General features: G+C 37.9%; 1 protein-coding gene across 1 annotated transcript; it reads left to right on the top strand.

Moving 5' to 3' along the window:
• The first annotated feature begins 15,928 nt into the window (after positions 1 to 15,928).
• Positions 15,929 to 16,909, top strand: LOC121787101. The gene is made up of 2 exons (XM_042185719.1): positions 15,929 to 16,376; positions 16,479 to 16,909. The coding sequence occupies exons 1-2, from the start codon at positions 15,941 to 15,943 to the stop codon at positions 16,493 to 16,495; spliced, it is 453 nt and encodes a 150-aa protein (XP_042041653.1). The 5' UTR covers positions 15,929 to 15,940; the 3' UTR covers positions 16,496 to 16,909.
• Positions 16,910 to 17,158: the final 249 nt, after the last annotated feature.

Raw genomic sequence — 17,158 nt, 5'->3', positions numbered from 1 at the left:
TAGAAAATCGAGTAGATTTCCTTCTCTCCCAATTTGTGGTTAGGGCATGCTTGAAGCAGCCCTTGGAACCTATCCCAGTACTGGACGAGGGGCTCGTCGTATTCCTGTTTGGCTTCTACGCCTACGCACTACGCACAAACATAAAGTAACACCATGCTTCCCCGGCAACGGCGCCATTTTGGAGGGGGCTAGGAAAGGGATCGAAAACACGAATAGAATGCGGATCAAGTTATATGGAGTGATAACCGAACCGATTGGATCAGCTAGCAAATGTCATTGCCACTTAATCAATGTACTCTAGCTCTCGCCTTTTCCGCCTTGCCAAAGTAATTTATAACTCTCAATTTTGCACAACTTTAACAGTAAAGCGGCAAGTTCGGGGTCGATCACACAGGAAAGTTGGTGTGTCGAGTGTGTGAGTAGTGAACAGGGGGGGTTGGCTGCCGCCACGCTTTAATTGGGGAGTTTTAACTACTGTTTTTATCTAGACAGAATTTAAACTAGCTAGCTTGATCAACGGAATTCTAACTACTGGGTCAAGTGATTTGCAGGAAACAACAGAAAAGTAAATGCGCAAATTTAAAGCGAAAATAACTTGATTAAACTAAAAACTGATTACGGCGTGAAATTAAACTAAGCTAACACTTGGAGTCTAAGAAAGTGGTAAACTGAGAAGAATCTCAGCGGGAAACTTAAGTCACGCTAACAGAAATGAGTATTCTGCAGCGCTCCCTTTGGTCGCCCTTCTAACTAAGCTATCTAACTAAGCCAGGGAATTGAACTAAACTAAGCTAGAGAGCTGGACTTCGCTAGATAACTATGCTAAACTAAACTAGGCGAAAAGTAAAGTGTCTCTCTTTTTCTTGTGGTGGCACACCCTCTATTTATAAGCTCGATTCGGCCTCCAGCTGGATAACGATCTTATCAGGGAATATTCACTCATTCTGAGAATGAACGACTCATTGATTGCTACGTGTTGTTCTTCTAGAATGTCGACGCTTTTCGGTAACAAATTTGTGACTCAGCTTCGTCCTTGCGTCTCATATTCCAGCACGTGTCCCCTTCTAGAACGTCGTCCTTGATAACAGAATGGTGCGTTGTATCCAGCTCATTTCCTCACGTGCTCTTCTTCTAGAAGCCCGTGGTCCCCTCCTAACTGCTTGATCGCTCCCCTTGATCAACTACCCCGATTCTGAGCCTTTTATCGCCTTTGTACTTGCTTGATCAGGTCGGCCTTGAAGCCTTGGTCAAGTGGTAATTCTGCATATTTAACACTTGTTTTGCGCGATAAACCGATCAAGTAGCATGTATTTCACCCATAAACCGATTCATGAAATATGCCCTATCAGCCGCCTAATGTTGCTTAAGCAAGACCACTAGGTTTAGCATTACAGTATCTTATTTCTACAACACACTCCCATAACAATGTTCATGTGCTGCTAATAAAATCAAGCTATCTCATAAATTCTGTGTGAACTCCTGAATCTCGTAGTTTTTTAGAATTATTGTCCCCACATAATGTGTGGCGATAATATTGGAAACCACATTCCAGTTCATACTATTTATATTTGAGAAGTCCGCCCTCATGAACTTACTATTTCTTAGGATTATTGTCCCCACATAATGGGTGGCGATAATATTAGAATTAGCTTCACAAATTGCAGACCAATCGATGGAGACCATATACAAATATTAAGTTCGTAATTATAGCTTAGATATTTGGGTAATGGTTTTTCTTTAATTATCCTTAGCTTTGAGGTAATTCTGTTGGCATTTAATTGACTGGATAATTAAATCTTTTGTTATCTTTTAGTATCTTACTTTAGAAAATTAATTGTTATAGAATTTAATTTTTATTCATGTCTTCTATATGATATTATAAAATAAAGGAATTATTTAAATCTTAATAAGACATGAAAAATTAAATTCATATTATTTCCATATTCAAGATAAGGAAGAGAAATTATATTATTGTATTATTTAATGTATTCCTATATATCTATCCTTGTTAGGATTCTAGATTTATAGATATTAGGAAACTATTAAATTATTCTTGTCCATATCATCTAGGAATCAAAATAATATTATTTATTTCCATAGATATATTCAATAATTCAAATATTCCTAAAATCTAGGGAAATCTTCCCAAAATATTTTATTTCCATTAAATAATAATATTTTAATGATATCTTTTAATTCAAGAATTAAATAATCATTAAAATAATTAATCATCGATATCTCATCGCACGAGGTTTGCACGAACGATGAACGACGAAGATCCGACGAGTTCGTCACCGGAATCCGACGCACATTGCGTCTCGGCCAGCAGCGCACAGATGTGCGCAAGCTCTCGGCCGCCTGGCTTGCACACCGTCCCGTTGGTGTCTCAGCAGCTCTCGGCCAGCGAGACGCGCGCAGGCGTCGCCGCTCTCGGCCAGCCGCTGACTCCGTCTCGGTGCCCTGGCTCGTCGGGTACCGCGATCCTCGGCCAGCAGCGCGCACGTCGGTGGCGCTGCTCTCGGCCAGCCGCGATGACCCGTCTCGGCTAGGCTCGATCCGTCGCTCCCACTGGCTAAGCCAGCGTCGCGCCATGGGGTGCGTCGCACTCGGCCTGGTCTGGGGCTGACGGTCAGGACCTTCCGCCTAGGGTTGGGGCTCGGTGTCTCGGTGTGTTCTCGGTAGAACCACCGCACCGCGGCATCCACCATGCATCGACCTTGGTGCGGGTGCCGCCTAGGGTTTGGTCTCGGTCGGCGGCACGCACCAGTCCTGGCTCGTCTGCGCATCGCCCCTTGATCGTGAATTCCTTGGCTCCCACTCAATTCGACGACCCTATCTCGATTGCGCGTGGTGCGATCCGTCTCGGTGCGAGCGCCGACGGATCGCACGTCTCGTACGATCAAAAAATTCAAGTTCTTTGATTCGATTGTTCTTGAGTTCATCATGCATAAAATTTAAACAAAAACACCAAGAACATGCTTCGCAATCAAATAACACATGCATACATGAATTTCACGAAATTTAAATCCAAATAATCATAGCCAAAGACTGGCTCTGATACCAATTAAAGGGATTGGCAGCGGAAGCGTGCATACTTTTGGATCACATAAAATTTTGATCTATTTAGCAGATTATTTAGACAAATTCTATTCGCGTAATTTTCACATGTATCATGCTCAGAACTTGAATACAAACATACTTTAGCACAATTAACACCTAAAACATGCTTACTGCGGAGTTAGCCAATTTACCTCGTTGATTCTTCAAAGAATCGAAGATGGCTAGCGCCTTCTCCACGTGAAGATCTTGAGTACTAAACCACAGATCTTCTGACTGGTTCCTGAACTGTAAACTGATATCAGTGTGGGCGGATCTCACCAGGATACTAGGACTTGAATAAAGAAGACGGAAACTGCCCACCAGAATACTGCCCTTCGCATTTTGTAGTGGGGTCTCTCGCTCTATCTTCATGTGGAACTCCTGCTGGTTCCGTTTGATTTTTGACTTTATCCACTCAATGCCGCAGTTTTTGCTTCTTTTCTTGCTTCGCGCTTCCACCCAACTGATTTGTTATTTCTTCTGAAAATGGCGGATTTCACACACACATGGCTCAAAAATAGACGTTAGTTTATGGATTTGAGCACAGTTTTACCACGAAACACATTCATGAAACGAGCCTCATCAGTAATCAATCTGCATATGTCAAATTATGTTGTGCAAAAGGAATACTCTAACATGTATCTACTGCATATAATTCATGAAATTTAATACACTAAATCCAACATAAAGTTATTCTTTCCCCAATATATGGTATTTAAAAAGCAAACTTACTCATCTTTCTTGACGTCTATTTCCCAACAAAAGTCAATAACAAAACAGAACCTAAAGATGAGTAATCCATGACACAACCAACATACATAAACATACAATACTACATACTTCCTTGCAACTCATCTTTCTTGACTTTCATTTCCCAATGGAAGTCAATAACAAAACAATAACAAAACAGAACAGAACCTAAAGATGACTACACAAAACAGGAATTACACAGGAAGACTTCTTTGTAAAATATACATAGGTAATTACAATGAATAAAATGTAAAATATATACATTACGAAAAACTTCTTTTTACACTACATTGCCAGTAACATCACATCATTCCTCTTCATTTCCACATACTAAAATTTTCAAACCCTTACGACGTGTAACCCTTGAAATAGACACGTAAAGTTGACCATGGCTAAAAACTGATTTTTTCAAAAATAAACCAATATGAGATCAGGACTGCCCCCGACTCTTATTAATGGTCATCGCATAAGATACAATCAATGGAAATTGCCGTAGTTGAATTACCATTAATGCACTTCATTTTACAACATAGTGAATTATCATTTCCATCCACGCAACTATCAATCACCCAAAATTAAACTCTATATAATGTATTTTTTTCGATGAAAAAAACATGGTTTTATATCAAAACAACAATTAAAAAATGTATGAAAACCTATACTTATACTCTCTCCGTCTCATTCTGAATGGAGCATTTCTTTTCCGGCCCAAGATTTTATATGCCCTCTGTCCCAAGATAGTTGAATTGATTAATTAGTGTAAACTTTATCTATGCTATATCACGGGTTTGAATCTTGATTGTATATTCTCATAATCCTAGACAAACTCAGATAGTAACAACTTACAATAAAAAAAATCTTATAATTTCAAATACTCACATGATCCTATACAAACTCAAATAGTACTATATTACAACTTACAATAAAAATAATAATTTCTTATAATTTCAAATACTCCACATGAAAAACTAAAACAATCTATACGTAAAACTACTAAAATCTGCAACAAATCAATGTATGAACTACTAAAATCTGCAACATATCAAAATCAAAATAATATAAAAGTTGTACAACTGAATTAAATTATGATTGAAATTGAATAAGATTAAATAATATGGACTCATTTTTTGGGGATCCAGAACCATGGCGCGTGAGACTCATTTTGGATTAGTCTTGCACCTGATTTAATTTTACTGTGATTGGAACGTGTATTATCGGTTGGTGTAAAGAATAAATTGGATTTTAAATACATTTAATTAAAAAAAATCAACAAATCACTTTTGGATTGGTCTTGCACCTGATTTAATTTTAATGTGATTGATTGATTAAATTTTCAGCTTTAATGCTGGGAGATAAGTATTAACTGGTAATTTGTGTATTATCTTTTGGTGTAAAGAATAGACTGCATTTTGAAACACATATAATTAAAAAAATCAACAAATCACTTTTGGATTAGTTTTGCACCTGATTTAACTTTACTATGATTGATTGATTAAATTTTCAGCTTTAATGCTGCGAGATAAGTATTAACTGGTAATTTGTGTATTATCTTCTGGTGTAAAGAATAAACTGCATTTTGAAACACATATAATTAAAAAATCAACAAATCACTTTTGGATTAGTTTTGTACCTGATTTAACTTTACTATGATTGATTGATTAAATTTTCAGCTTTAATACTGGGAGGCATGTATTAACTAATAATTTGTGTATTATCTGTTAGAATAAACTGCACTTTGAAATATATTTAATTTAAAAAAAAAAACTCAACAAATCACTTTAGAATTGGCGGACTACTTTCCCATAGTTTCCCCCATAAATGAAATTTGAACATGGGCGGAAGCTGTCTTAAAACTCTCCCCCAAAAAAACCTTGCTTTTAAATTAGTATAGATATTCAATTAACTTTTTCACTCCATTTTATTATATTCAATTACTCCACTTGAAATTCCGTGCCATTAGAAATTCGCAATGGATTACCTACATCATTTGCTACAACATCTCCTAATATACCATTATAAAGTGGACAAATAGATCCTATTCGGCAAAATAAACATTTCCAAACACAAACTATCTCATTAATTGACACTGTTTGACTTGACATTAGTTTTAAGAAATATAGTGAAAAATGGTGGAAAAAGTTAATGGGATGTGATTCGTTTTGATATATTAATTTTATAATAAAATGTGAGTGAAAGAGTTATTGAAATGTGGGTCCATTAACGAAAGTAGTAAAACGTAAGGTGCGAATTAATTTGGGATAGGCCGAAAAAAGATATTGGTGTCTAATAATGGGGTACATAGGGAGTAAATTTTGCTCCCTCTATTTATGAAAGGGGGAGTTTCATATTATCATTTCGGAATATTCACAAAAAATATTCTCTTCATATACTTTATTCACTTTTTTTCTCTTTCTCTCTTCCTGTTTTTCTCAAACTTATCTTACTTTTCACTATCTTTATCCTACTTTATCTATTTTCTATCATTTCTTATACTATACTAATTTCTAATTAAAACTCATGCTATTTACATATAAGACTATTTCTAGTCAACGGAGGAAGGGAGGAGGGAGTATTAGATTTTGGCAGATACTCCCTCCATCCCCCATTAATTGTCAACTTTCACTCGTTTACCATAAATGGTAATATATCTCACTTCCACTAACTCATTCTACTCACATTTTATTACAAAATTAATATATAAAAGTGCGATACATATTCCACTAACTTTTTCAACCCACTTTCCTTTACATTTAGAAGACCCGCGGCGGCGGCGGCGGCGGCGGCGCTCTATAGCTGTGGACACGGGTATCCGCAGCAGGGTGGGGTGGAAAGGCACAAGCCGCAACTGTGGCGGGGACGGGGCGGTGGGGTATGGGCCGCAGCGCTGACCACGGCGATCTATTGCACGCCGGAGAAAGCCGCGGCGGTGTCCGACACCAATTTTTTTTATTATTTTAAAAATTTTATCTATAAAATATCTATTCCCAAATCATTTTTTTTTCTTTACATTCCATTCTATTTATTTTTGTCCAATTAATTTTGTTCTAGATCAATTAAAATAATTGATAAAATAATGTGATTTGTGGTTGTGACGTGACCACTATTGGGCTGGACAAGTTTTGTAGCTATGCCTAGGGCGGAATCGTGGTTGTGCTCCTCTATTGTAGACACTCTTAAAACCTGTGTCGGAATCAGAGTGGATAATTATTTGAAAGGGAGGGAGAGAAAGAAAACTTTTTTTAATACTCATGCACACCATATGTCGGCGAGAGTACAACATGTGCAATAATTTTTACTGATTAGGATAATTCATTTTTAATACTTGTATATTAAGTCATCATTCGGCAGGTATATTATGTTTAGACTATATATGTTACAATAACGATCATTATCGTGATTTTGACTAGTTAATTTATCATGGTTTTATTTTTGGTAGCTATATAAGATCGTGAATTATCATGTATTGATGTTTGCCTTATATATTATTCTCTTCGTCTCAAGAAAGATGATCCATTTTTTAGTCGCCATGGGATTTTATGCAATTTTATTTTATATGTTAGGTGGAGATAATACAATAACATAGATGAAATAAGATAGAATTAAAAATATTTTTATTTTTAGTAATGTGTCATTTTAGTTGAGACATTCAGAAAGAAAAGTAAGTCATATTCGGTGAAATGGAAGGAGTATAATAGATCACAAATTAGGAAATAGTTATGATAGTCTAAATTTGTCACGACCGCATTTTCTAAGGATAGAAAACACGGTTGATCGCGACTAGGGGAGGATTAAAGAAGCGGGGAAGAAAGGGGAAAATAACACAAATCGACCATAGCTCGAAACAAATGGGAATAGCTCGAAATAAAATTAGAGTTTTGAACAAAATAGACCTGAGTTTTCTAAGATGCACAACGGAAGCAAATGAACGCGGTTCCATGTATGAAGACATGAACCTCCGAGAGTCAAAATCTGACTGAATTAAATGTCTTGTCTCAATAGCACTTCCCCCACCACTTCGCTGCTCAACCTACACATTTAGAAATATATGCAGTGCTGAGTACAAAAAGTACTCAGTGAACACATTGCCGAAAGTTACACATATACATTTGAAAATATTGTCAAGCCATCATCACAGTAACACTCGGGGGTTTATTGAAAAGGCCCGAGCTTACTAAAAATATTCACATTGGACTGCAGTCCCTTTTTCCTGTACTTAGCCATATCTGATCACATTGTGCCGTCGAGATGGTGTTCTCGCACGGTCACCTTACATACATGTGCCGGGAAGGTGGCCACCTTCCACAGTCACCTTCTCTGCCCAATATGTCAGAGGTATCCTTGTGCCGGGAAGGTGGCCACCTTCCTCGGTCACCTGCTCTGCCCAACATGCAGAGGGAGCTTGTGTACACTAGTCCGAATGGGGACACCACCCTCACTGGGACCCGAATTCGACTTATATCATCATTCATATTTCACTTGGCCGTAGCCAACAGATAGGCATCATACACAAAACATTTATGGCATGACAACATCATTAAAATCACGAACATGTGTTCTTGTTTTCATAAAATACGATTTGTATTTTATTATAAGAAAGCTCACCTTGATCGTTTAGTTTCTTTAACTTGAATTTTCCTGACTCCACCCTTAACTCACGGAGATAGCCTTTTGAAAACAAACAACGTACTAATAAGACTCGAGAAATTCACATACTTACAGGAATGCATGCCCCTACTTTATTTCTTTTATCATTTGTTCACCGTTAGAAAATTTTAGAAACTTGCATATTAATTAAATTGGGAAATTTAATTAATAGCACTTCTTTATTAGACTTAATTATTTCTGTGACTTGAGAACGTCGTCTCCCTCTTTCTTTTTTCCATTTCCTTAGTGGCCGCCCGAGGCGTCGCGGGGCGATGCCGGTCGGCCGCTTACGCCCATAATTCCTCTGTTAGCTCCTCGTATTTTCCATCATAATCTCAAACAAAAATCCCAAAATTTATTTAAGCGAATAATTGAATTATCGCAACTATTTCCCCTTTGTTAAGAAAAATTCATATGTTTTCCGGGCTTGGGATAAATTATTCATACTTCAAAATTATTTTGAAATTAAATAAATTACTCCTAAAAATTTATTTAATCCCATGATTAACTTATCGTAATAATTTCCCACCGAGAATTTATATTTATTTCGGCATTGGAAAAATTCTAAAATTAATTAAACGATTTCCCACAATTAATTCAATTATAAACCCAATGATTTATTTATAAAACCCAAATTCTCCACCTTATCTCTCAAATTAATATTTTAAAGCCCCAAAACAAATTAAGTGGAGCCCAACTTAATTTAATCATTCAATTAATTTATTAAGCCCAAATTTCTTAAATAAAGCAAAGGCCCAATTCTTTAAAAAAAAAGAAAACAAAAGGCCCAATTCAAAAAAAAATATAAGTGAGCCCAAATTATACTCCACCCTTCCACCACACATATCATCTACTCTCTCTCTCACCTAATCACTATTCACCTTCTCTCTCATTTCACAAAATGCACAACCTCTTACTCTCCCCTCTCTCTCGTCGCCGATCTGCCGTCGCCATCCTCAGCACCACCGTTCGCCGACGTCTCCTTCCTCTTCTCTCTCTCTCCTTCTTTCTCTCTCTTCTCTCTTTCTCTCCTCTCCATACCGCCGCCACCACCGCTGCGGATCCGCTCCCGCCGCGGATCCGCCTCAGCCGCCGTCGCCGAGGGCCTCCCCAGCCGCCGTGGATCCCGCTATTACCTCGTGCAGCTCCTCCCGCCGCCGTTCGCATCGCTGCCACCTCCGGCTGTGTTTCTTTTCCCCTCCTCTCTCTCCCGATCCGCCGTCGCCGTTCAAGCACAGGCGGCGGCTTCTGCCTCCTCCGCGCCTCATGTTACCGGAGCAGCCTCCCGGCGCCACTCCAGCCCCGGCCGCTGCCTCCTCGCCGAACTCCCGGAAGGTATTGTTAATTTTTAAACTTCTTTCTCTTTTCTTTTTTTTTTTATTTCCTTCTCTTAAAGATTTAACATTTGATTTAAGTGTTTTGTGTTTTCATCCTATAGATTCATCAAGATTGTGAAGTTATCCTTGGCACGGGGGTGTGGGCTGTCCTCGTCGTCTCCGGGCTGCCAAAGAGCCATCGCCGGAAATCCGGCAGATTCTTATTCTAGAGATAAGTTCTTTTTTTTTTCATTCTCTCTAGTTAATTTAGGTGGTAGGATTTTAGTTGGTGTATTTACTGAATTCGGTGAACTTGAATATTATGGATCATGTATTATGTCTACTTCCTTACTTGGTATTACTTGGTATTGTTGGTGTTCTAGATTTAAGATGTATGCATGGTTCGTGTGTGTAAAGAGAAAGGGGTTCTTGAAGTTTACCTTTTGATGGTGAAAAAGTGTCGTTGGATCGTAGTGATCGACTCTGCAATGGTTGCAAATCTCCCACTCTATCCTATATTGTGTTGGTGTGGGAAGAGAATTTAGAATGTTTGATGGTGACGTGGCTGAGTGAAAAAGATTTGTGTATGTGTATATATGTATAAAAGATGGCAAGTGGGACGGATATGTATCAAAAAAAATTCTGTGAGAGGATAAAGATTGTTTTTTTTTTCCTCTGTAACCATTAATGCAGCATTAATTGCTGCTGCATATATTTGATTCTCACGGATATGCCCTCCTTTTTTTTTGTTTATTAATTTAATTATTTGAGGATTTGTTCACTTGTTCGTTTAATTTGAGTAGGTATAATCGGCTCAAGTCCGTGGCTGTCCGCGCTGAAGTACCCGATTTTCTTAGAACGCAGGATGTATAAATTAAATTTTGTTCGATGTATCAGACATTGAAATTTTAATTTTGGAATCTTATTTATTTATTTAAATTTATTATATACATATAGGTGTATTATATTTTTACGTGTTCTATTTACTTGCCTAACGTCAAAACAAACAACCACGGAAATCCATCATAGCTCGGATTTAATCGCATAAAAGTTACTTATATAGGTAATCGCATATAAATTTTTATTTGGTGTTACTTTACTCTTTCTTTTTTTTTACTTTTTTTTTAGTTGTACTTGAAATATTCGTTCGAGAACGAAGCAACGATTATTTATAATTCCAAGATCAATTATTATACATGAAAATGGCAGATTCTACAACGATCACTTATTATTTATCTTTAGGTTAATAATAATAATAAGGTACGAAAGTTCGGGTTGTTACATTCTACCCCCCTTAAAAGAAATTTCGTCCCGAAATTTAGAAAGTATTTAGGCAAAAAGTTCAGGATATTTCTCCTTCATTTTCTCTTCTAGCTCTCATGTTGCTTCTTCCTGTCCGTGGTTTTTCCACAAAACCTTCAATGTAGTAATTGGCTTGTTCCGAAACTGCTGCACCTTTCGATCTAGTATTTCTACCGGCTTTTCTTCGTAACTCAGGTCAAGTTCTAGAGCGATTTCTTCATGACGAATCACATGTTTCGGGTCGAACACGTACCTTCGAAGTTGGGAGATGTGGAATGCGTTGTGTACGTTTTCAAAGTTGGGTGGTAATGCCAAGCGATATGTTACTAGGCCCACATCCTCCAGAATTTCATAGGGTCCAATAAATTGTGGTTTTAATTTCCTTCGAGTCCAAATCTGGTTATTTCTTTGGAAGGGGTTACTTTCAAGAAGACCTTCTCCCCGATGATAAATTTCAATTCCGTTCGACGTTCGGTGGCGTATCATTTTTTTTTGGCGTTTTCTGCAGTGGTCAATGTCTTGCCTCCCATGAGGGTCTCACGCGAGGAAATATAGAGTTGATCTAACCGTTTTAACTTTGATAGGAACTGAATTTGGGATTCCAAGAGAAATATTCGAATCGTTCTTACTTTGGGTAGGCTCCAAGGTAACCATGAAAACAAAACTATTATAATTATTTCAATTACGTGGGTATTTGGTTCACCACAAACTCTCACCAGTTGCTTGCAACAAAGGTTTTTTTTTTTTTTAAATGCGGAGACTAGGTTCAATTGGGCTCATTATGCTCACCCACCAGAAAAGAAAAGATACAACTTCAAAGGGCTTGAGCTATACCCATAGAACTTGGAAATTTTATTATGGGAAGAGCTTGCCAGATGGAATAAATTGCGAAAGTGAGGGTATAATGAATCGAATGCAGATGCCAATAATAGGTTGTCAATAATATAATCAAAATGAGCAGTGAAGTAGAAAAGTTTCAAGTATCCCCAGATGATAACAGGAAGACCTGAGATGGTTGGTTACAAATGGATTTGAAAATAATAGGAAAAACAAACAATTGCAATTTGCTCAACAACACTGTGATAGAATATCATATCAACAAAATTTTTAGAGTTTATAAGCAATTCAGGGAAACTAACTAATAAAGAGGGCAACAAGAGGAAACTAGCCAAGGAAGAAGCAATATGCCAGCTTTAAATATAGAGCTGTAGAAAAGCTCAAATCAAGAGACAACAGTCATATTTGAATTTAGAAGATGAGAGTACTCATATAAAACAAAGAACTTATCAATAAGTATGTCTTAAAACACAAAGGGTCAAATTAAAAGGTTTAAGGTCTCACCAGATGGCTGTTCCAATATAGTAAGACTGAAAATCACTGGTCTCAAGTGGATTTGAGAAAGAAGAATAACAAGGAACTACCCTTTTGGGTCAACAACATCGTGATACTATATCACGTTAATGAATTCACAAAGTTTTTAACCAAATCACGGAAATTAACTAGTAGAGAAGACAATCAGAGCAAACTAGTTCAGGAAGAGAGCAAAGTACTTTAGACTTGGAGTTGCTAAAGAGCTCAAAGCATGATGGAATAATTTTTAATGGAATTAAGAAGAGGGAACTACTCATATAAAATAAAGAGCTTGTCAAGAAGCACCTTTGAAAACAAAAAAGTCCACTAATGATCTTTGAAGAATATTATCATTGAAGAGACAATAGTTTAGGGAAACATGTTCATTCTGAAGGCTATAAATAAACCAGAGAGTCAAAGTATTGCTTTTATGCAGAATGAGTAAAGAAGGACCGTAGTCACTGGAGGTTATCAGAAAACATGAGGGAGTAAGCTCAAAACTGAAAGTGATTCACAATCTTGACATAGAAGAAGGAAAGTAATGGCACATTACCTTGCAAAAGGAGTCATTTAAGTTCTTAATTCAACAAAAGGTATTTTGATCAAGAGGGGTGCGAGAAAAATGGAATTCATGGGAATCCAAGTAAGCGTTGTTGATGAATCTTCTTGGTTAACTACAATGGTGATACTCCCTTTTTAATTCTTTATAGATAATGGTAAATGAGTTATGGGAAACTTTGGTCACAAGCTACTTGCACCTTACGATCACGTCAGATGACCATATGTGGGGATTATGACTCTTGGGTATTCTCGGTTCGTCATAATGCTCATCCTCGTAACACGTCATTTCTGTTTACTTATTATTGTAGAGCTAGGTTCTTTGTTTACATTGTAATCATATTCTCTTGCTATGTATGTGTACATCACTTAGTTGGATCAAAGGTATGATCCTTTGGAGTGATTGGATTGTCCAGAAAGACAATAGTTAACCTAGATTATTCATGTCATTGGGACGTAGAAACATCGTTTTGTTCTATGTTGGATTGCTTTTCTCGAAGTTTCTTTCTTATCACGTCATTTTCTTTTCGTCGCTCGGGAAAGCGAGAAACGTTCATACTGTACTTCTAAGTTCAAGTTCATATTGTGTTCTAGAAGGAACGCATAACTACGTATTCTAAGTTCTTGGAAATTTTGATTTCCCCATTCTAGCAACATGATTCAATGACTAACTCAAAAAGATATGTCATTTCACCAATTGGTACCAGACTGGTATACTTTATACTTTCATATTTCAGTACCTTTTTCTATTTAGGAAAGTTACTTATTTTATTCATGCATTCACAGTCTTTAGCCAAGAAAAGACATACTAACTCTTTTTTTTAAGCACGCTACCAAATCAAGAAACATCAACTCTTTCTTTAAACTAAGTATTTTCATCTTTTCACTCAAATCAACTGTATGAGTTATTTCTCCATTTCAAACTTTCAAACATCTTGACTTTCTTTTGAAAAATAACAAGTTACCTTTTTCCTCATTGAGCGCGATTGGTGGGAGTGCTAAGAGCATTTTCATCGATTAGACAGTCTAGTGGAACAAGGCTAGACCAAAGATTTTCAAACGAGACTCTCGGGTTCAGAGTGAGAAAGAATGCTCTGATACCACTCTGTCACGACCGCATTTTCTAAGGATAGAAAACACGGTTGATCGCGACTAGGGGAGGATTAAAGAAGCGGGAAAGAAAGGGGAAAATAACACAAATCGACCATAGCTCGAAACAAATGGGAATAGCTCGAAATAAAATTAGAGTTTTGAACAAAATAGACCTGAGTTTTCTAAGATGCACAACGGAAGCAAATGAACGCGGTTCCATGTATGAAGACATGAACCTCCGAGAGTCAAAATCTGACTGAATTAAATGTCTTGTCTCAATAGCACTTCCCCCACCACTTCGCTGCTCAACCTGCACATTTAGAAATATATGCAGTGCTGAGTACAAAAAGTACTCAGTGAACACATTGCCGAAAGTTACACATATACATTTGAAAATATTGTCAAGCCATCATCACAGTAACACTCGGGGGTTTATTGAAAAGGCCCGAGCTTACTAAAAATATTCACATTGGACTGCAGTCCCTTTTTCCTGTACTTAGCCATATCTGATCACATTGTGCCGTCGAGATGGTGTTCTCGCACGGTCACCTTACATACATGTGCCGGGAAGGTGGCCACCTTCCACAGTCACCTTCTCTGCCCAATATGTCAGAGGTATCCTTGTGCCGGGAAGGTGGCCACCTTCCTCGGTCACCTGCTCTGCCCAACATGCAGAGGGAGCTTGTGTACACTAGTCCGAATGGGGACACCACCCTCACTGGGACCCGAATTCGACTTATATCATCATTCATATTTCACTTGGCCGTAGCCAACAGATAGGCATCATACACAAAACATTTATGGCATGACAACATCATTAAAATCACGAACATGTGTTCTTGTTTTCATAAAATACGATTTGTATTTTATTATAAGAAAGCTCACCTTGATCGTTTAGTTTCTTTAACTTGAATTTTCCTGACTCCACCCTTAACTCACGGAGATAGCCTTTTGAAAACAAACAACGTACTAATAAGACTCGAGAAATTCACATACTTACAGGAATGCATGCCCCTACTTTATTTCTTTTATCATTTGTTCACCGTTAGAAAATTTTAGAAACTTGCATATTAATTAAATTGGGAAATTTAATTAATAGCACTTCTTTATTAGACTTAATTATTTCTGTGACTTGAGAACGTCGTCTCCCTCTTTCTTTTTTCCATTTCCTTAGTGGCCGCCCGAGGCGTCGCGGGGCGATGCCGGTCGGCCGCTTACGCCCATAATTCCTCTGTTAGCTCCTCGTATTTTCCATCATAATCTCAAACAAAAATCCCAAAATTTATTTAAGCGCATAATTGAATTATCGCAACTATTTCCCCTTTGTTAAGAAAAATTCATATGTTTTCCGGGCTTGGGATAAATTATTCATACTTCAAAATTATTTTGAAATTAAATAAATTACTCCTAAAAATTTATTTAATCCCATGATTAACTTATCGTAATAATTTCCCACCGAGAATTTATATTTATTTCGGCCTTGGAAAAATTCTAAAATTAATTAAACGATTTCCCACAATTAATTCAGTTATAAACCCAATGATTTATTTATAAAACCCAAATTCTCCACCTTATCTCTCAAATTAATATTTTAAAGCCCCAAAACAAATTAAGTGGAGCCCAACTTAATTTAATCATTCAAGTAATTTATTAAGCCCAAATTTCTTAAATAAAGCAAAGGCCCAATTCTTTAAAAAAAAAAGAAAACAAAAGGCCCAATTCAAAAAAAAATATAAGTGAGCCCAAATTATACTCCACCCTTCCACCACACGTATCATCTACTCTCTCTCTCACCTAATCACTATTCACCTTCTCCCTCATTTCACAAAATGCACAACCTCTTACTCTCCCCTCTCTCTCGTCGCCGATCTGCCGTCGCCATCCTCAGCACCACCGTTCGCCGACGTCTCCTTCCTCTTCTCTCTCTCTCTCCTTCTTTCTCTCTCTTCTCTCTTTCTCTCCTCTCCATACCGCCGCCACCACCGCTGCGGATCCGCTCCCGCCGCGGATCCGCCTCAGCCGCCGTCGCCGAGGGCCTCCCCAGCCGCCGTGGATCCCGCTATTACCTCGTGCAGCTCCTCCCGCCGCCGTTCGCGTCGCTGCCACCTCCGGCTGTGTTTCTTTTCCCCTCTTCTCTCTCCCGATCCGCCGCCGCCGTTCAAGCACAGGCGGCGGCTTCGGCCTCCTCCGCGCCTCATGTTACCGGAGCAGCCTCCCGGCGCCACTCCAGCCCCGGCCGCTGCCTCCTCGCCGAACTCCCGGAAGGTATTGTTAATTTTTAAACTTCTTTCTCTTTTCTTTTTTTTTAATTTCCTTCTCTTAAAGATTTAACATTTGATTTAAGTGTTTTGTGTTTTCATCCTATAGATTCATCAAGATTGTGAAGTTATCCTTGGCACGGGGGTGTGGGCTGTCCTCGTCGTCTCCGGCCTGCCAAAGAGCCATCGCCGGAAATCCGGCAGATTCTTATTCTAGAGATAAGTTCTTTTTTTTTTCATTCTCTCTAGTTAATTTAGGTGGTAGGATTTTAGTTGGTGTATTTACTGAATTCGGTGAACTTGAATATTATGGATCATGTATTATGTCTACTTCCTTACTTGGTATTACTTGGTATTGTTGGTGTTCTAGATTTAAGATGTATGCATGGTTCGTGTGTGTAAAGAGAAAGGGGTTCTTGGAGTTTACCTTTTGATGGTGAAAAAGTATCGTTGGATCGTAGTGATCGACTCTGCAATGGTTGCAAATCTCCCTCTCTATCCTATATTGCGTTGGTGTGGGAAGAGAATTTAGAATGTTTGATGGTGACGTGGCTGAGTGAAAAAGATTTGTGTATGTGTATATATGTATAAAAGATGGCAAGTGGGACGGATATGTATCAAAAAAAATTCTGTGAGAGGATAAAGATTGTTTTTTTTTCCTCTGTAACCATTAATGCAGCATTAATTGCTGCTGCATATATTTGATTCTCACGGATATGCCCTCCTTTTTTTTGTTTATTAATTTAATTATTTGAGGATTTGTTCACTTGTTCGTTTAATTTGAGTAGG

This window comes from Salvia splendens, chromosome 22 (assembly GCF_004379255.2).
Source record: "Salvia splendens isolate huo1 chromosome 22, SspV2, whole genome shotgun sequence".
Classification (NCBI taxonomy): Eukaryota; Viridiplantae; Streptophyta; class Magnoliopsida; order Lamiales; family Lamiaceae; genus Salvia; species Salvia splendens.
Note: the sequence above shows the minus strand (reverse complement) of the source record. Positions and strands in the feature narration are given on the sequence as shown.